General features: G+C 61.1%; 1 protein-coding gene and 1 long non-coding RNA gene across 3 annotated transcripts; one reads left to right on the forward strand and one right to left on the reverse strand.

Annotated features, from left to right (window-relative positions):
- The first annotated feature begins 85 nt into the window (after nt 1-85).
- On the forward strand, nt 86-16,925 carry NOP14 (NOP14 nucleolar protein). Its single transcript, XM_037126852.2, has 18 exons — nt 86-471; nt 2,604-2,738; nt 3,132-3,273; nt 4,638-4,771; nt 5,137-5,271; nt 5,938-6,060; nt 6,314-6,439; nt 7,162-7,435; nt 8,123-8,253; nt 8,610-8,695; nt 9,515-9,650; nt 11,080-11,181; nt 11,668-11,821; nt 12,528-12,687; nt 14,609-14,756; nt 16,209-16,327; nt 16,443-16,598; nt 16,743-16,925. Exons 1-18 carry the CDS (start codon nt 277-279, stop codon nt 16,840-16,842), a joined length of 2,556 nt encoding a protein of 851 aa, XP_036982747.2. The 5' UTR covers nt 86-276; the 3' UTR covers nt 16,843-16,925.
- Nucleotides 16,592-19,954, reverse strand: LOC119035530 (uncharacterized). Of its 2 annotated transcripts, none has more exons than XR_008392845.1 (3): nt 19,522-19,954; nt 18,712-18,821; nt 16,592-16,733 (listed from the first exon to the last, which is right to left on the reverse strand). It is a non-coding gene; the product is annotated as an uncharacterized LOC119035530 (long non-coding RNA). The 2 variants fall into 2 exon arrangements; XR_008392844.1 differs by having other exon boundaries at nt 18,712-18,824.
- Nucleotides 19,955-19,976: the final 22 nt, after the last annotated feature.

Consider the following 19,976-nt stretch of genomic DNA (forward strand, 5'->3'; position numbering starts at 1 on the left):
CCCAGAGGGCCCCGCGCAGAGCGGAAGTGGCTCGTGTGACGAGCGTTGCCTTCTGGGAGTTGTAGTCACTCGGCCGATAGGCGAGTGGGCTGAGCCGGATGTGTCTATTTGTTGCCTCTCAGTTATCGCGACAGGAAGGCTAGGACCGTTCCCAGGTCTCCGCACGTGTTTACCGGAGGCATCTGCTGTCTGCCGACTCTGTAGGGCAGTCGCCTCGTCTCCTCCGGACTTCCCAGGCAGTGCCACGGAGTCGAGTGCCTTCCCCAAGAGTAGGCCATGGGGAAGGCCAGGGCGATCGGGGCGCGCACCAAGCCCCCTGGGACCCCGGCGGGAGCACGGGTCTCTCGGACCAAGCCCAACCTCAACCCCTTCGAAGTGAAAGTCAACAGGCAGAAGTTCCAGGTTCTGGGCAGGAAGATGCGCCACGACGTGGGGATGCCTGGGGTGTCGCGCGCGCGGGCCATCCAGAAGGTAAGCGGGGAGCCAATCCCTGGCGGCCGTCCCCTCCCGGGCCGCGCGTGTGGTCAGGAATGGCGCCTAACCCTAGGGGTTCATTTGGGGGCACAACCCGCCTGCCTTGTATCCCTAACACCCCGCCTGGCCTCCCTGCCCCCGGCTCGGCCGGGACCACCACACTACCCAGCGTGATTTTTTATATTCTTCCGGCCCAGCACAGGCTTGGGAACCGGACGGTCAGTATTTCAGCCACACATACTGGCTTGCTGGGACGGCTTGGACGCTGGCTATTTCTCTGTGCCTCAGTTTCCTCATCTGTGAAGTGGAGATGATGATAATAGCTACATCCTGGGCTTTTGAGAGAATCCAATGTGTTCCTTCAGCGTTCTTAGAACAGCGCCTGGAACACTTATCAAATGCAGGGAGGAAGCCTGTGCTGCTAGGGGCCCACCCTCCAGAAGATAATTCCGTTTTTGGGGGGGTTCCCCTCATCATATGTCATTTGGACCGCGTTTACCTTCATGCTTCTGAACTTGCACTGGCTGGAATGACCTTCCCTCAAGGCAGGCTTGGATAGTGCAGGCTGTGGAGCAGACACTTTTGTGTTCGCCGCTTGCCCCTCAGTTTTCTTGTTTCTGAAGTGGGATGATAATACACACCTCCTCTCTTGTGTGAGAGCTAAGTACCACGGTGCACTCTGCACACAGTGTTCTCCAAACACGAGCTGTTCTCACACTCAGCCTGTCGTTTGTTCTCAGGCACCTTCACAATCTGGCCTCAACCTGCCGTCCTTGTTCTGCAACTCAGTCTGTCCAAAAAGACCTGTCTCATCCCCCAGACCTCCCGAGGCCAGCCCGAGCCCCACGACCCAGACAGGTGGGGCTCAGGCCTCCAGTGTCAGACAGACCCGCCTCCCTGCTCTGTGCTGCAGGCCTGGAGGGGCTGCCGCCGCCTGCCAAGGCCCCCAGTGCTCGGCCCCCAATACACACGCAAGTAGCTGAAGGACTCGGAAGGCAGAGCTGCAGGAGCCACAGTCGTCGTCCGGGTAGTGCAGGGTTTCCTGCAGCAGGAGGTCCAGGAGCTCTGAGCCGTCAGGAGGGACGGACGCAGGCCACCCCGTTGGGTCAGATCACAATTTGGGCAGAGAGGCAAGCAGGGCCAGCGAAGGAGGTGCAGGCCTTTGTGTCCACACCGGTCCCTGGGCAGCGAATGGGTGTCCCGTGTGTCCCTTCCCGTCCACAGTGGCCCTCGAATGGAGAGCAAGAGCAGGCTTCGTGTGAGGACAGCCGGTGCCAGGCCCTGCTGCCCTGCAGCTGGGCCTCAGTCCCCCTCCCAGCGTGAGGTGTGGAACAGCAGGGCAGCGTGTCTGTCAGTGCCGCCCAGTGGGACGGCCGTCGTGTCAGGAAGTTTCTGTTCAGCCCTCCCAGTGATGGTCTTGCTTTGTGCCTGAGGCCACAGAGACAGGAGCGGGTCTATGCTGGGGACCTGCTTCCTGGGCCCTGGCTCTGCACTAGGCAGCCTCTCTCATGGCAACCTGTGGTCCCCTGAACGGCAGCCCGAGTCAGGGCCCCGTCTTTTCCCTTTTCCAGGCGAGGCCTCCAGGGCAGAGTCTGGGTGGGAAGCCGTGGAGCTGGTGGGGTTGGGGCCACACCTGTGGCAGCGCATTTGAACCCCAGTGCCTAGGTGTCGGGGACCAGGAAAGATGGGCGCAGTCCCTGGTCACAGCACCAGGCTCGGTGCGTGGCTTCCTCCAAGCTCCCTGTGCCGATTTCCCTCCCCCTTGGCTGGGGCCCCGTCTCCTCCAGCTTCTCCACCTGGTGCGGTGACCTCTGCGTGCTCAGTTCTGTGCCTTGCTTGCTGGCTGCCCCTTCCCTTCAACCTTTAGCATGGGGCACGCCCTGGAGGGTCCCCTGCGGTCAGGCGAGGCCTCCTGGCCCCCTGGTGCGGTGGTGGCCCCGTTTCCCCGGGATAGAAGTCGATCTTCCCAGTCACTAGGTTGGCCCTTTTGTTGAACTGTTGGTGTCAGTGGCCGGAGGCGCACAGGATGGCCATGTCACCTCCCAGTCCATCAGAGCAACCGTGGTGTCCCCCGTGGAAGCGTTTTCCTCTAGGGCCTACGATCGCTTGCTCTGGGACCTGTGTTTCAGCGGAACCAGACTTTGCTGAAGGAGTACAGGGAGAGGGGCAAGTCCAACGTGTTCAGAGACCGGCGCCTGGGCGAGTACAGCAGCTGCGTCAGCCCCGAGGAGAAGATGGCGCAGAGGTTCGCCCTGGAGCAGCAGGTACAGGACAGCGGGGGCCTCGTCACACAGAAGTCAGGCACGTGCATCTCTGCCCCTGTGGCCGCTGGGCGCAGGGGGAGGCCTTAGGTCCTGTCCCGGCCCAGTGAGGCCGCAGGGGAAGCGGCCCTCCGTGGGCACCGCTGGGAGGGTGGACACTGGACCGGCAGGGGAGGCCGTGTGGTGCGTGCCTCCGCACACCCCGACCCATCGGCCGACCGGCTGGCCGCTCGCGGTCCTGTTTGTGCCTGAGTCACCACACCGGTGGCCTTGAGTGATCCTAAAGCTGCACAGGCCTTGCTGTCCCACGGCACAGGTGACAGGGAAATAAGTGCCTTTTGCTGTTGGACGGGTGTGGAAATCTTAGAAAACTGATTTTCTTCTGTCTCCTGTCAGCGACAACATGAAAAAAAAAACATCTACAACCTTAACGAAGATGAAGAACTGACTCATTACGGCCAGTCTTTGGCGGACATAGAAAAGCATCATGACATTGTGGACAGTGACAGCGACACTGAGGACCGAGGAGCCCTGTCGGGTGAGGGTGGCTAGCAGGGGCCGTCTCTGCTCCCCGCGGGACTGGCCTTCCGCCCGTCCTGGAGACCTTGCCGGGTGTCGCTGGGTCGAAGTCTGCGTCACAGGGTTTTCTCGTTTCCTAATCCTGGCACTTTAAGAAGGGTAGGGTTCCAGCGTATCCAGTCTGCGGAGGGCTGTGAACGTGGCCCAACACAAAATTGTGAATTTACTTAAAACGTTATGAGACTTAAAAAAAAATTCACTTATATCTTTTTAGAGAGAGAGGAACAGAGAGAGAAAAAGAGGGAAAGAAACATCAGTGTATGGTTGCCCCTCAAGCACCACCTACTGGGGACCTGGCCTGTAACCCAGGCATGTGCCCTGATTGGAAATCAAACCGGTGGCCCTTTGGTTCGCAGGCTGGCACTCAAGCCACTGAGCCATGCCAGCCAGGGCATGAGATTTTTTTGTGTGTGTGATTACACACCACAGTGTATTTAATGTGTGGCCCAGGACAACTTTTCCTTCTCCCAGTGTGGCCCAGAGACGCCATTCATTGGGACACCCCCCAGGTGCAGGTGGGGGTAGTTAAGGTAGAGGCTTTTGTGCCTGTCTTAGCTGGACGTCACCCTGGTTCCCTTCAGCTGGGAGCTCAGGGGGCCCGGGGACTGGTCCTGCTGTGGGTCCCAGGCCGGCGAGCACGCTGCGGGGGGACACGGGTCCGGGAGAGCGGTCTGGGGAAAGTCAGTGTGACGGTCGGTGTATTTCCTTCCTCCCCCTGCGCCCCCCTGTGCAGTGGGGTTTGATTTAAGCAGCCAGGTGGCAGCTTCCGCCAGGAAGTGTGATGGGAGCCGACAAGGAGGGAGGAGCTGGAGCTCAGCCTGAAACACTCTGCTCCCGCTGTGAGATTTGGGGCAGACTGCTTGATGTTGGAGCCTGTTTTCTCAGCCTGTAAAGAAACAGGGTTTTTGAAGGTTTCTTCCCGTGTGACGGCTCCACGGTGTTTTATTTCTGTCCTCTGCCCCGGCTCCTCGGCGGTCGAGGGACGGTGGGTCCCGTTGGCCGTCATAGGAGGTGTGAGACTGGGAGGGTGTCTATGGCCCTGAGCACCCACCCTGCCCCCCACCCCAGGGCTCCAGCTCCCCCTCGTTTTTCTGCATTTCGTTCATAAGAATCAAACGCAGTTGAAAAACAGGCCCCTTTTTGTGGTGTTTCCAGTGGCTTGGGTCAGGGTTTTCCTGGAGCGGCTTATCCTGGGTATTTAATGCCACCGTGCCCGGGGTCTTGGGCCCGCCGTGGGTGTGAGGACTGTCCCCTGGCCGTGGGGCCTGTCCCTGGCACCATGCGTGCCCACGCTCACGGCCGTGTACTGGTTTCTGTCTGCAGCTGAGCTGACGGCAGCCCACTTCGGAGGTGGAGGGCTCCGGAAGACCTCGCAGCAGCCCGACCAGGAGGGCGAGAGACCCCGGTCCCGCAAAGAGCTGATCGAGGAGCTCATCACGAAGTCGAAACAGGAGAAGGTGCGCTGGCCACGCTCTGGCCTCAGCTGGCCGCAGCTCGCTCACAGGGGGCTCTGGGGCTCTATTCCTTTCTAGGCTGTCTTTGCTGCCGTCTGTGAATTTAGTAAAAGCATTCAGTGTGTTCCCTGCTGCGGCTTGCCGTGGTTTGGGCGGTTTTGTTGGTTGGTTGGTTTTAGAATTTTGGTGTGTAGCACGATTTGCGGAACGTCACTGCTCTTTATCAGCAGTGAGTGCTTTATAGCAGGAAACCAGTGCCGTCCGATGGGCCGCGCAGTGTTGCGTGGGAGGGACCGACCCCGAGGTCCCTTCCTGCTGCTGACTTGGCAGCGCGGGCTGACGGGGGCTCCATCTGCTGTGCTTCCCAGCGGGAGAGGCAGGCGCTGCGGGAAGGCACGTTGGAGCTCACGGAGCAGCTGGACCGGGACTGGAGAGAGGTGCAGGCCCTCCTGGCTCGCAGGGCTCAGCCGCCGCAGGACGGAGACAGACCGGAGAGACCCCAGGTAGGAACTGCGGGGGGGGGGGGGCCAAGGCCTGGCTGCCTTGACCTTCCCCGGCAGAAGTGATGGTGGCCGGGTGTCCTGGTCCCGGTTTCCGTTAGCGCCTGCGTCCGTATCAGGGTTTTGTCAGGTTACCTGACGTGTGTGACATCAGGATGGAAACAGGCTACAGTTACTTCAGTACCTGCTCAAAAACAGCTAAATAAAGGTTACTTGGGTGGGCAATCATCAGACGCTGTTTGAATGTAGATGTCTACTCATTTTTCCTGCAAGGAGTGCCTGGCCCATAGTGCAGTCCCTGTGTGAGCTGCCGGCACAGCCGCACGTGTCTGGAGCTGTCTGGGGACAGCTTGGCCCCAACCAGTCACCTGGTCCTGCCGTCAGGCGTCTTTGGGGGTCACTCTGCCGTGGCCATCACCCCAGCTCTCTGTGGGGCCTCACCCCGGCATAAACGACATCCAGCTTCATTGAAGCAGGTGTGTTTTGAGGAAAACTTGCCAGAAGCGAAAAGTCCCGTCCGACCAGAAGGTGTCGCCCAGGCTGACGAGGACGCCTCCTGTGAGCAGGAGGAGACCCAGACGTGGCCCCGCTCCAGCCGAGAGGCGGCCCGGCTGGTCTGGTCTTGTGAACACAACAGAGTGAGAGCGAAAGCCCCCCTTTCTGCCCCAGCCTGACGCGTACGACGTGATGGTCCGTGAGCTGGGCTTCGAGATGAAGGCACAGCCGTCGAACAGGATGAAGACGGAAGAGGAGCTGGCAAAGGAGGAGCAGGCTCGGCTCAAGCGCCTGGAGGTAGGGGGGTGGGGGCGGGGCCCTGGCCCCAGCCATCGGGGCGGTTGCTGTGACCTGCATTCCAGGAGTTTCTGCTTTGTTCCGTGAGGTGGGACGAGGGAGTCTGTTTTAACAGCAGACTCGTTTTGGGATATTTAAAGTTTATGTGTATCTTACTACAAGGTTTTCTAGTTATAAAAGCAGAACAGTTGAGCCAGCACCCCTCCCCGTCGGTCCCCGCCGGGCTGCACACGTGACCTGTCTCCCCGCTCAGGCGGAGCGAGTGCAGAGGATGCTGGGACAGGGCGCGGACGAGAAGAGGCCCACACACGTGTCCGCAGACGACCTGCAGGACGGCTTCGTGCTGGACAGGGACGACAGGCGCCTGCTCTCCTACAGGGTGAGACACCCACCCTCCCTTCCTGTCTCCACGCAGCGGAGCCTGTTTCGGGGCACTTCACGGGCAGAACGGGTGAACCTCTCCAGTGGTTCCCGCAGCTCCGCACTTGGGTGTGAGCAGTGCTCGGGCCGAGACGGGTGGGCGAGGGCGTCGTCACCGCCCCTGGTGGGACTGCTGTCACCTGGTTGCAACCAAGCGTTTGATCACCTTCTTGAACCTGCGTTCACATGAGGACATACACCCAAGGCTGCTGCTCCAAACACTTTTCAGGAAAGCAATGACATTGTTAGCACTGCCGTGTTTACCCGTGAACCCCATGAGGTCCACACCTGTGTCCCCTAAGAGTGGACACAGAAGTGTCTCAGCTGGGGAGCTGGGCAGGCAGGTGTCCCAAGCTCAGAGGGGCCTGAGGCAGGGAGCTGGGTGCTCACCAAACACGGGGAGATCTGGGGGGCCCGGTCCTGCCACGCCAGGTGCTGCCTGAGTCCCAGGAAGCCCCTGCTGAGCCAACTACCCCCAGCTCAGAGCCGGCAGTCAGCTGCTGCAGACCCCACAGCTGCCAGAGCCCAGAATCCTGGTGCCCTCGACCGGGCTCACACCAGAGCAGGGGGCAGGGAGGCCCGGGGCCCACGGGCAAACGCAGCAGAGGGTGTGTCCTCCTTGCGAACGCACCAGACACGTCCCTGGGGCCCTCCCATCGTGGTCTCCGTGTCCTGTCCTAGGACGGAAGGATGGACGTCCAGGGGGAGCTCAGTGGGGAAGCCAGCGATGGAGTGAATGCAGAGGAGGAGCAGGGGGAGGAGCCAAGCGAGGAGGATGCAGAGGACAGCAGCGGCTCAGACAGCCACTCAGACCTGGAGTGTGACGAGGAGAGCGAGGATGGGGACAGCAGGCGGCCAGAGCGGGAGCAGCGGCAGACGCCCAGGGACCGGGCTGCAGGCGGCGGTCGGGAAGCGCGGGACGCTGCCAGGGCCGAGCTGCCCTACACGTTTGAAGGTGACCAGCTGTCGGGTTTTCCTGGCAGCCGGTGGGCCTCACTGGGGCTGCACATGGCGCGGGAGCCCGGGGGCCCCTTTGGACACGTGGGCTTGGGCGTCTGAGGCTGTGGCTGCTGGTCGGCACAGCGTTCTTCCTCCACGCCTCCTGGTGCCGCCCCAGGGCTGGGCGCAGGCTCTGGCAGGGTGGTGGTGGCCCTTGTCACTTGAGCACAGACAGGCTGAGGGCAGACACACACCTTCCTGTACAGTGGTCTCCGTGCTGCAGGGAGGCCCAGGGCCGGGCCTGGGGGCCAGGGAGGGGCTGCCTGTGCTGAGACTTGGGCCACCGCTCAGACGGAGCCTAGAACATTCTCTATGTGACACAGGGAAAGTCGCGCGGTTCTGGTCAGGAGTCCCCTGTGTCCTGTGACCCCTTATCTCCAGAGACGGTGCACTTCCGGGTGAGGCAGGCCCCCGTGGAAGCAGCCCCCCGCATGCGGCTCCTCCCAGCGGCTCAGCCGCCTGTTCTTGGCGTGTTGGCATTTAGGCAGACTCCGCGCAGGCTGCAGGCCGCTGTCCTCAGCGTGTGACCAGCTCGTGCTGGTCACTACGAGCCAGCTTCCGTGGGCCCCTTCCCGCCTCTCAGGAGAGCCGGGAGTGGCGCTTGCTCCGAGCGGCTGAGTGCGGGGTGTCTGTGTGCCCGTAGCTCCCGAGTCCTCCCAGGACCTGAAGTCTTTGCTGTCAGGGAAGTCAGCGGAGCAGCAGATCTTGGTGGTGGAGCGAATCCGGAAATGCCACCATCCCAGTCTCGCCGAGGGAAACAAGGCAAAACTAGAGGTGAGCCGGGTGAAGGTTCCGTGCCGGGGCGGAGGGCCGGGCACGGGTCCCTCTGAGGCCCCCAGCAGGCGGGAGAGGCCACACCGGTGTCCCCGTGTCCCCGAGAGTCGGCCTCCTGCGGCCCCTGCATGGCCAGGCCGGGCCAGCGGGGACGTCGGCCACGCTCCTCTGTCCGGTCAGGGGAGCCACCATCACCCGATGGGGCGGTGGGCTCCATGCCGAGCTCTCGGACCTGCTCCCCCGGAGCCGAACCCCCCCTGCCCCCAGGTCGGCCCATGTAGGGGTCCGCGCGCGTCTGTGTCTGCCTGTGGGTCGTTCCGGGGTCGGCCCTCAGCTGCCCCCCTGTCTTCCCCCAGAGGCTGTTCGGCTTCCTCTTGGAGCACGTGGGCGACTTGGCTGCAGACGACCCTCCGGACCTCGTTGTGGTCGATAAGCTGGTTGGGTGAGTGGGGCTGGGGCGGGGGCTCGGGCCCAGCACGTCCCCCCTGTGCAGTCAGCAGGGTCCACGCCAGGGCTCTGAAGGTTGGCCCGGCAGACGGGCCTCGCAGGCACGGCCCGCGCAGCCTGGCGCCGCTGTCCCCTGGAGGTGGGATGCGTCTCTCGTGGGGAACAGAGCGGCTCTCGGGCAGCCAACCCCTTCAGGCTTGGGTGTGGGTTTGATGGCTGGTTGGCTGTTCCCTTTACCCACAACGTGTTGACCTCTGTTTAAGGGGGGGGTGGAGCACATGGCGGGCCACAGCATCCCCACGTCACCCCACCTCCCAGGCTCCATGGCCCCCAGCGGGCGCAGGAGACCCAGGGCTCCTCGGCAAGCTCGTCCCTCTTGTCCGCCTGGCCCTGCCCTGCCCAGGGGTGATGGCCAGTTTTCGACTCAGTGCACAGAAAACCCAAGGAAAGCAGAGCCCCATGAGGTGGCCACCGGCCCCGCAGGGACAGGGGGCCCCTGCAGTGGGAGGTCAGTGAGGGCGCAGGACCCAGTGGCCTCTGCCATTTCTGACGTGCTCGTGAGGAGCTGCGAGTTCCTGGGGGAGCCCCGCCCGGTCGGCACAGGCAGGGGCTCCCCACTCTGCGCACCGAGTGCAGGTAGTATGAGGGAACCTGAAGCACTCGAGTGGAGGTCACCTGGCTCAGCAGGAAGCCAGGCAGGGGTCAGAGGGCGTGGGCCGGCAGGCGGCGTCACAGGAATGGCCCCGTGGCAGGTCGGGGTCCTGTGCCTCCCGCCTGGGTTGGCTCCCCGCTGACTGGTGTCTCTGCCGTGCAGGCAGCTGTTTGGTCTCTGCCAGATGTTTCCCGACTCTGCCAGCGAGTCCGTCAGGTTCGTCCTCCGAGACGCCATGCACGAGATGGAGGGGGCGATCGAGGCGAAGGGCCGGGCCGCGTTTCCGGGGCTGGAGGTGGTAAGCTGCCGGGCACCGCCCCACAGGCCCTGGGCCCCCAGCCCTGCAGGCCAGGCTAGCTCGGCCGCGGGCAGGGCGGCAGGGCGTCGGCCTGGAGACGGGGAGGGGCTCGCTCTTCACGGCCCAGGGGCTCTGAGGCAAAGGGGAGGCGCGGGCTGACCTGGGGACCAAGGCCGAGGGCGGGCTGAGCGCGCTCTGCTGTCTGCTGGGTCCCTGAGAGTCGTTGGAACAGTCCCGTGTCGGCTGTGGGCGGGTGTGTCAGCTCGGGTGAGTTTTGGAAACCTTTGCTTGGTTACTCCATTTTTCTAGTCTTTGGGTTGAAATACACAAACTATTAAAATGGTCAGAAACTTAAAATACGGGCCCGTATTGGTGGGTCGAATGGGCTCCGCAGACTCCGCCGCTGCTGCTTCAGTCCCGGGGCCTCCCACCCGTCGGTGGGGCCTGGCCTCTCCCCTCGCCTGCACGTGGGCGGACAGACCCCACGCCTGTCTGCCTGGTGCCTGGCCCGAGGTGGTCCCTAGAGGTGAGAACGCCTGCACCGCCACCTAAGACCGAACAGCCACACTTGTGTCCTTGGGCCCCGCACGCTGCAGGCCCCCAGCTCCTTGGGACGTGGCAGGCGGGCCAGCGCCTGGTCTTCAGGCTCCAAGCCTGGTCCAGACCCAGCCTGCCTCCAGATCGTTCACGCTGCCCCCACCCTGTCTCCCCACCCCCCACTCTGACACGTCTCCAGCCTCACTGCACCTGCGTTAGTACCTGAGGTGAAATTAGACCCTGGGAGCTCCCAAGAAATACCACCTTCGGCAGCTGGCTGCTGTCAGCACCGCGGCTGCGCGTCCCACGATGAGCAGGCCGGTGCGAGTGTGTGGCTCCTGCAGCCCCGGTCTCCGATCCTCAGTCCGCCCGGTTGGCTGCACCGGCCAGGCAGGCACCTGGGCTCATCCCTTTGCCCAGTCTGCGTCCTGAGGCTGTCACAGAAGGGGGCTGTCCACTCTCAGAGCTTACAGCTCCGAGCAGGACGAGCGCAGTGGACCCCCCCCAAAGCCTCAGCTACACCTTCCTGAGCTGAGGCAGAGGGGCGGGGCTAGTGACCTCCGTGCCACCCAGCCTGGGGGCTTGACACTGGCCTGGCTGTTGGGGCCAGGGCCCCAAACGCCTCTGGGCTCCCAGGAGAGTGCAGCCTCCTCCCGTCCCCACTCACCGGCCACTAGAGAAGCCTGCACGTCTGGGAGAGCCCGCTGGGTATGCGGTGGGTGACAGTGACCACGGGCCCCACCCTGGCCTGCGGCCTCAGCACGGTGCAGTGTCCCGAGGGCACCTCTGGGTCTCATCAGGTTTCCAAACCTCGTCCTCCCGGGCTCGTTTCTAGGCAGCGTTTAACCCCATCTTTCCTTCTTCAATCCGTGCGGTTCCACTGTCTTTCCAGCTTGTTTATCTGAAAGTCGCTGGGATGCTGTTTCCGACCTCGGACTTCTGGCACCCCGTGGTGACGCCGGCCCTGGTGTGCATGAGCCAGCTGCTCACGAAGGTGCGTCCTGCAGGCGGACGGGCAGGCTGCGCCGTCTGAGCCCTCGGCCGGCTCAGGGCTGTGGACACGACTGGCAGGGTTGGGGGGAAAAGCTCCTTGGAGGGTCCGTGGGGACAGCCTGGGAGCTCTGAGGTCAGCAACAGCCCCAGCTTCCCCACAGCGCCCCCCCTCCGGCTTCAGCAACCCCACACGGGGTGGGGGTTTAATTTAGCAACTGGAGGTGGCGCAGGGTGTGACCCCAGAAAGCAGCCTTAGAAGAGAGAGCATCAAGTCTGATAGGGGTTCTGGTCCCCTTTGGCTTAACAAAGTCCCTTTTCCCTTGATCGGGCCTGGGGCTGGGCCCCTCGTGGTCATGGCGGACCGAGATGGCCAGCGCTCTTTGCCGGAACCTGGGCTGACCCTGCGCCACTGGGAGGGGGAGGGCCCCAGCTCCCCTGGGGGCGGCAGTCTGCCTGGCACCTGTCACGGGCCCTGTCCTGTTGCCAGTGCCCCGTCCTGTCCCTGCACGACGCCGTGAAGGGCCTGTTCGTGTGCTGCACGTTCCTGGACTACGTGGCCCTGTCCCAGCGACTGGTCCCCGAGCTGATTAACTTCCTCCTGGGGATTCTGTACATGGCAACTCCAAACAAGCCGGGCCAGGGTGAGTTGATCCGAGGGGCTTTCTCAGGTCCGCGGCACCTGGGAATTGTTGTGAGGGCTTCTAAAGGCCATCCATCCTCCTTGTGCAAAGTGTGGGCAGTGACAGGAGACGCACCCCCGAAGTCCTCCCGTCCAGTGTCGTCCTCCCCCTCCTGCGTGTGGACGTGCACGCAGCCCCCCCCTCCCCGAGGCAGTGGGACACCAGAGGCCACGCGTGTGGGCCTGCGCCATGGCACACTGGGTGTCACAGACCCCCGATGGCTGTGGCCTGCTGCTGACCGTGCACGGACCCTGTGCCTTCTGCGCCCTGTGCCGCGTGGAGGGGCCGGGACAAGCGCGGTCACACCCCGGGGGAAGCGGTGTGCGTGGTGGCTGTGGTCAGGGCAGAGGGTGGGGGCCTGCTGTCGGCCCCCTCCTGCTCCTCCGTGCCCTCCCTGCAGGCTGCTCTTCTGGTGACAGGGTGAGGTCCTGCCCCCCGCCCCTCCCCGTCTGCTGGCCTCTGCCCAGCTCATCCACGTCCAGGGTGTTCTACAAAGCCAGCCTCCCCCCAGGGGCACAGACATGGCCTCAGCGGGGCTGCCGCCTGGACTGGGTGCCAAGAACCGGCGCACCGGCGAGAGTGAGCCTGCTGGGGACCTCCCTCTCTGCCCCCCCCCCACGAGCCTGGTGGCACTCAGGCCTCTGTTCCTCCCCTGCTTGCAATCCAGGTTACACGCTGGTGCACCCCTTCAGACCACTGGGGAGGAACTCGGAGCTGCTCCTGGTGTCCAGCGAAGAAGACACGGCCACGTGGCAGAGGAGGAGTCTGTCCCTCCGCTGGGCAAGCGGACAGACGGCCCAGACAGGGACAGAAGCCAACCACACCAGGTGCGTGTGGGCCCCGCGGAGCCGGACGCCCCAGGCCAGCTCTCCAGGGCGCCCCGAGGCGTCTGTTTGCGGGCGATAGGACCTTACGGTCACAAAGCCCTAGAAAGTCCACTGCAAAGCTGTTTGCCCTGAGAACTGAACCCAGCAAAGTGGCAGGTCACAGTCTGCCCCCAAAACCGCTGCCTCTGGGCTGGCAGCGCACAGTGCAGACAGGAGGGTGCGGTGGCGGCGGTGGGGGGCGCAGAGGACGGTACTTGGGGATTAACAAAGGTGGGGGGTGTGTACGGTGGAAGTGAAGAGGCACAGCTGGAGGAACCCAGAGACGAGGGCACCACACCCGTGGCCTGGGGGGCGGAGTCACCTCCAGAGACGCCACGTCCGGGCTCGGTGTCCACACCGCTGTTCTGTGTGCTCAGGCACTCGGTTTGCAGTAGGCGGAGGGAAGGGCTGGACTTTGGTTGTAAGTCCTTCTAGTCTTTGATTTTTAAGTTCTAGAGTATTTGAAACTATATTTTTAAAAGATTTTATCTAGCCCTGGCTAGTGTAGCTCAGTGGATTGAGCACAGGCCTGCGAACCAGACAATCACAGTTCGATTCCCAGTCAGGGCACATGCCTGGGTTGCAGGCCAGTTCCCTACAGGCCAGTTCCCAGCAGGGGACGCACAAAAGGCAACCATACATTGATGTTTCTCTCCCTCTCTCCTTCCCTTCCCCTCTAAAGATAAATAAATAAAATTAAAAAAAAAAAAAGATTTTATCTGTCTTTGGAGGGGAAGAGAGGGAGAGAAAACATCGATCAGTTGCCTCTTGAACACCCTGACTGGGGACCCGGCCCACAACCCAGGCATGTGCCCTGACTGGGAATCGAACTGGTGACCTCCTGACCTGCAGAGTGAACCCCAACCCACTGAGCCACACCAGTCAGGGCTGAAACTTTTTTCTTGAAAAAGTCTTTATTTTGGTTAAATATACATAAAATTTACCGCCATACCCATTTTTGTGTGTCCAGTTCAGTGGCATCACCACCATCTCCTTGCTCTAGGACCTTCCCACCTCCCCACACGGACACTCCGTCCCCTGAACGCTCCCTCCCGCCCCGCCCCAGCGACCCCACCCGCTCTCGGCGTCTGGCACCCGGGCCAGGCCCTCCCGTCACTGGAGTCTTGTGTCTGCTCCGCGAGGCCGGCCCGCCTCGCTCCCTCGTGTCCTCCGGGTTTGCCCGGATTGCACGGGGGTCGGGTCTCCCCGCTTTCTAAGGCTCAACAGGGCTTCACCTCATTGCGTTTACCATTCACCTGTCGATGGACACTCGGGTTGCTCCCACCCTGTGGCTTCTGTGAACACTGCCGCTGTGAGCATGGGTGTATCTCTTTGAGCCCTTGCTTTCATTTCTTTTGGGGATGTTCCCAGAAGTGGGGCCGCTGGGTCATGAGGCAGAAACGTTCTGAGGACCCTCTGCACTGTTCTCCGCGGTGGCTGTGCCCGTCCGCGTTCCCACTGACAGCCGTGCACGAGGGTCCCCTCTCTCCATGTCCTCGCCGTGTGGTCTCTTTTTGAGCGTGTCCACAGCAGCTGTCCCGACAGGCGTGAGGCGGTAGCTTCTTGTGGTTTTGATCTGCGTCCCCCATGATCGGTGACGGTGAGCGCCTTCACGCGCCGTCGCGGGTCTTCAGAAAAACGTCAAGCCCTGGAGGCCATTGTTTCCGTGGGAGAACAAAACGACTTTCCCTCTGTGGGCATCACTTTCAAATCGCACCCGCCGATTTCGCACGGCAACTGGAAAACCACGGGAGGCGCCGCCTCGGGAGCCGTCCCTGAGCCCCCGCGGCAGCCCCGTTCCGGGAGATGGGCCGCGTCCCACGGCGCCACGGGCTGCAGCTGGGGTCCGTGGGGTGGGTCAGACTGCTGTGTTCGCCCGCAGGCTGTCCTGCCTGGCCGTGTGTCTGGCTCTGGTGAAGCGCTGTGTGCGCCTCTACAGCACGCTGCCCGCCTTCCACGAGATCGCAAGGCCGCTCAGGGCCCTCCTGACGCAGCACCTGGCCCACCGCCGCCACCCGCCGGAGCTGCAGGTGAGGGCACTCAACCCAGGCCCCCGCTTCTGTGTTGGGGGGCAGGTTGACGGGCAGTTTTGTCCTTGGGGCTGCAGCCTACAAACCACAAGGACACGGCTTTGCAAATGAGAAACTGGGATGAGAAGGTCAGTGACATGGACTGCGAGAAGTGACTGCTGCAGGACGGGGTCCGGACCTGGGGGGTCCCCTTGCAACCTGTGTGTCCCCTTCTGCGTGCCCACTGACCTCTGGGGCCTGGGCACACAGTCCACTGTCGCACAAGGTGACAAGCTGGGTGGGAGCCCTGTGTGACCTGGAAGCCCCACGTGTGTCCAGCAAGCATCTCGGACACTGTCCGGCTGCCGCAGACCTGAGCTGCACCTTCCTCTGCCCCACGCCGGCCCTGCGGTCCTGTAGGGACGTGCTCGCTGGTGGCAGCCTGCCTCCCTCCTACACTCGGACTTGGCTCAGGGTCTGCACACGGCCCTCCCTCCACCTGAGCCGCTCGCCCTCGAGCCCCGGGCTCGCCCTCACTTCTCGAGCCTCTTCCACTGGGCACGGCCACCCCAGCCACAGACTGTCGAGTCTGCCCCCAGGACATGGGCCCGTAAGGCCCTCATGCCATCTCCCGGATGGCTGGGGCGTGACACCTGCGTCCACCTGCACATCCTGGGGATGTGCTGGGGCTCGTCCCTCAGTTTAAAGGGAAGAGTGGCTCCCCACCCATGTGGGGTGCAGGCTGGCCCGGGGGCCGTGGGGGTTCACAGACTCGGGGTGAACTGAGCTGGTTGTACCTTACACATCGGCCCCGTGGGGCCGGGGCACCTGGCCTTCAGAGGTAAGCCTCCAGACGGGCAGGGGGGCGGCTGTGCCCCCGGTGCAGAAACCCTGAGTTCCGAGACACACCTGTGCAAGGGGAGAGGAAAGGAACCAACATCAGGGGGCTGGCTTCTAGAAAGTTCCTCAGAACCCTCAGCCAATGATCTCGGGAGGCAAGGCTATGATGAAAATGCCTTAACCAGCAGTTCTTTCTGCCAGGAGAGTGGGGTCAGACCAGAGACGGGTGGGCCATGCGGCCCGGGCGGCTCCCCTGCACCCAGAGCCTCTGTGAGAGGGGTGGCTCCTCTGGGCAAGAAGCAGCATCGTGTCTGCCAGGCACTGGCTGCACAGGCCGCCCTCACTAAGTGCCCGCACCCAGCGTCCTCTGCACTGGCCTCAGACAGTGACCTGCAGCCCTGCCCCGCAGGGGGCACCGTGTGGGGAAAGAACGGGCCTGCCGGGTCACAAGCACCCACCCCGCCACCAACGGTGCAGCTCCCGTCCTGCCGGCCTGTTCTGCTGTGAGCACAGGTCCCGTGGACCCCACCCCTCTGTTCAGCCCTTGAGGCGACAGGACTAAGGGGCGTGAAGGGAGCCAGGTCCACACCCCCGCCGCCTTCTCCCGTTCAGCGCCGCGCCTCCCTCTTCCAGGAGCTGTGTCGGAGCACGCTGGCCGACATGGAGGCCCAGGGCGGGTGCTACCAGCCCCTGATCTGTGAGAAGAGCAAGCCGGTGCCGCTGAAGCTGTTCACCCCGAGGCTGGTCAAAGTGTGAGCACAGCCGCCCCCCAGGGTCTCACAGGGGCCCCGGTTAGGGCGTGGGCCCACCTGCAGCGTTGGGGGGCTAACTCGGCTGGCCTCCTCGGTGCTGGCACCCTGCTTTTAGGCTCGAGTTTGGCAAGAAGCAGGGCAGCAGCAAGGAGGAGCAGGAGCGGAAGAGGCTGGTCCACAAGCACAGGCGCGAGTTCAAGGGCGCCGTGAGGGAGATCCGCAAGGACAACCAGTTCCTGGCCCGGATGCAGCTCTCGGAGATCATGGAGCGGTGAGGTCCTGGGGATGCGGGCGGCCGCGCGCTGCTCCTGTGTGGGCCTGGGCCGGGCGCCTGGCAGGTGATGCCCCCGCTCGTCCTCCCTCTGCACATACGTTCTCCAAAACCATACAAAAGTGGCTCTTTTTCCTGTTTCAGGGATGCAGAAAGGAAGCGCAAAGTGAAGCAGCTTTTCAACAACCTGGCTGAGCAGGAAGGTGAATGGAAGGCTCTGAAGAGGAAAAAGTTCAAAAAATAAATTGAAAGAGACGCTGTATATTGAAAGTCAAGATGTTGGACCAGCGGCGTGGTTCCCCCCGTTAAAACATCCAGTGAAATGTGCTCGGCTTGGCCCACAGAGCTCAACTGGCCTGGGCCGACCACAGGGTCTGTGGCTGGGCTTTCTGGCTCATGTTGTTTTTAGTCAGCCAAGGATATCTGCCTCTGTGTATAGAATGCAGTGTTACTTCATTATAAATTATGTTTGCAATTATAAAGTAAACAAGTTTGCGAACAATTTAGAGATCAAAGCAGGACAGTCACCTGTAATGACCCCCACATGCCAACAGCCCTGATTGGACTCCCCTAATTCAGCCTTATCTGATGCTTTCGGGGCGAGGTCTTGGTTCTGAGCTAGGCCGCTGTGGAACGGGCGTGGGGGGAGCTTCAGCTGCATCTGCCCTGACCAGGAGGCTTAAGTTTGGGGTCAGAATGAGCTGGAAGCCGTGGAGGTTATGGTTAAAGTCTCAGGTGCCACATCCTCTTCCAACCATGTTGTCCGACAAGGTCCGGGCATGGAGGATTCAAGTTCAAGGAATTCGTCTCCCCGGAAGAGAACATGGCATCCAAAATGGGTTAACAATTGGCTCTTTTAATTATTTTACTCTTGCTACTGAGTATGGACATTGTACTGTACTTACTTATTCCTGTGAAAATCACCCAAGAGGAGGGAACAGTTCAGGGGAAAACATTAGTATTCCCCACGGAACTGCCTGAAAGGGTGGAAAAATCCCCACAGACTCCCCTCTCCCTTGTAACAGGGGAGTACGACAGCCAGGGCGATATAATTGTAACCGTAAGGGAAAACATGTCAAGTTGTATAAATGACCCTGGTTTGAGCAACTTAAAGTGATCAGGACCGCCATGGTGTACCAGAAATAAGAAAAACAAATTAGATCTCTTAAGTCAACAGTTAAGGCCAGTTAATAAAGAACCAGGTTTTCATTGCAAACACAGGTTGTGCTGCCAACAGTTGAGGAAAGAACAGATCAGAAAGACTTTCCCACGACTGTTCCTCACCCACAGATACAAAGGGTCTTCCAAGAAGACGAGTAGAAACTATATAGACCCCGACCCACAGCCCAGGGATACTGTCGGGACGGTTGAGATGCAGCTGCAAGGCAGAGGCAACTGTGGCTGCATTTCCTGTCTGTCTCTCCTTACATGTTTGTTTGGGTGATCAGAAGGTGGTGGGATTGTTAGACACCTGTATTTCAGGTTCATTGATTTGCACAATTCCTATGAAGTTGTACAAAATAATTTCTTGACCAGAGAACAAAGTTCCCTCTAATGAAATAGTCCCTAAATGTTTAGAAGTTGTTGAAGTAACAGCCCCTCCTTTACCTTGAATAAGAATATATATCAATTAGGCAAAGAAATAACAAAAGCTGGCTAGTACTAAAGAGTCAGAGTTTACAGTACACAGAGAAACATTTTAGACAGAAAAGGCTAGATAACTAAGTTAGACATCACAAAGGCCTTATAATAGATTTCCTATTACCTCTACTCAACCTAGTGTATCCTTTGGCCCCATGACAAATTCTGAGAAATTTTAATATACACTTGACATTCAAATTCTGTACATACAGCTATTTCTAATTGTCTGGTTAATGGCTCTCCTGGTCAAAATAATCTTTATTAGAACTGAATCTATGGGAACTTTCATACTTTTCCTGGTTACCTTTGTATTGATTTTTTTTGCTTAACTGATCATGCTACACTGCAAACATTAACCACTACCAAAAATGAAAATATAAAAACATGCTTGTACTTGCAATAAATGGAACAGAGCTTCGCTGTCCTTTGAGGCGTGATGTCGTCTGTTACCTATCGCTGATGCCTTACCCACCTTCGGGACCCCTGGACTCTGCTGCGGCCGGACGGCGGCACTCAGGCTGTGTAACCACGAGCCTCAGGATGGTCAGCGGGCCGTGCGCTGGATGCCAAAGGGGCTGCGGGCTGCTAGAAGTGAAGGCCCAGAGGGCGCCAGTTCTTGGCATGTCAATAGGAATACATTTGCATATTTTATCCAACACTTCCTCAGCTACTCCTCTACACCTGGTGCAAGAAGTGGTAGTTGACCTTCCATCTTCAGTGTGCAGGTTACAGCTACAGAAGGGGGCATGGCTCCGTGGGAAGACTGGACAATAGGGGACCCGGAACAGACAGGAATGTAAAAGCCTTGGTCGGCAGGCGCCTGGCTTTAGGGAGGCAGCTGCAGGCTTAGCTCTAGCTGCACAGGAGTCTGGGAAAGCTAACAGGTGTTCACGGGGGTTGTAGGTATCTGGTGTATGTGTAACTGCTACTGTTGGTATTTGGAAGTTTAGAATACAGAAGGGTGTGGGTGCCAAATTGACAAGGGGTGGACTTGGAAGGTGTACTAGAGTCCCCTCCACACTTGCGGTCAGGGTTGGTCGGAGTGATATGAATCAGATAAGATGGAGGGACCCTGGGGGCAGAGCTGACCAGGTGCTGGTGCCCAGGTCTCCTCCAGCTGCCCTGGAGTCTCCCCCTCAGGCCCGAGGCTAGGTGTTAGGTGGGAGGTGGGAGGCCGCCCCAGGGGAGCTTCAGCTGCTCCTTCTGGATCCCGGGAGGCCCGCCGGCATCTGCTGCCTTCACCCATCTATTCTCTCCTGACATCACGCCCCTCTCTCCTCACCTGCCTGTCCTGGGACTTCGCGCTCAGCACCACAGGCAGAAGAAACTGTCCAAGGAGGCACGTGTGGCGTGGAGCCCACGGGGGTAGGGGAAGTTCCAGGGAGGCTGGACGACACCCTGCAGTCCTGCAGGGTAGAAGACCTAGAGCCCAGGGCTCTCACTGGGAGGGAGGAGCTTCACCTCTCGGGCAGAGGGCGGGCACATGGGACTGTGGCGCCCGCGGCTGCGATCCAGCACCACCGCATAAGTTTTCGGGCCGCGACCACGCTCCGGCCCTGCAGGAACAGCCCGCGGCCAAGGGTTGGCGGGGTCAGGGATCGCCGCCGCAGCAGAGCGCGCCCTACGCCCAGCAACCCAGATGCCCACACCGGGGACGAGGGTCCACCCGGGACCCAGCCGGCCGGAAGCCTGAGCGCGACGGTCCACTTCCGGGGGCGGGGCGGGGAAGTGGGTGTG

The sequence above is a fragment of the Artibeus jamaicensis genome, unplaced genomic scaffold (genome assembly GCF_021234435.1).
Source record: "Artibeus jamaicensis isolate MK-2021 breed Jamaican fruit bat unplaced genomic scaffold, CSHL_Jam_final contig_76, whole genome shotgun sequence".
Classification (NCBI taxonomy): Eukaryota; Metazoa; Chordata; class Mammalia; order Chiroptera; family Phyllostomidae; genus Artibeus; species Artibeus jamaicensis.

What these genes read in the sequence shown, in the direction of transcription:
- NOP14 (XM_037126852.2), top strand. Translation starts at nt 277, where the DNA reads ATGGGGAAGGCCAGGGCGATCGGGGCGCGCACCAAGCCCCCTGGGACC. An exon ending in GGTTCGCCCTGGAGCAGCAG is followed by an intron (nt 2,739 to 3,131) that starts GTACAGGACAGC and finishes GTCTCCTGTCAG; the next exon opens with CGACAACATGAAAAAAAAAA. An exon ending in ACCCCGAGGCTGGTCAAAGT is followed by an intron (nt 16,328 to 16,442) that starts GTGAGCACAGCC and finishes CCCTGCTTTTAG; the next exon opens with GCTCGAGTTTGGCAAGAAGC.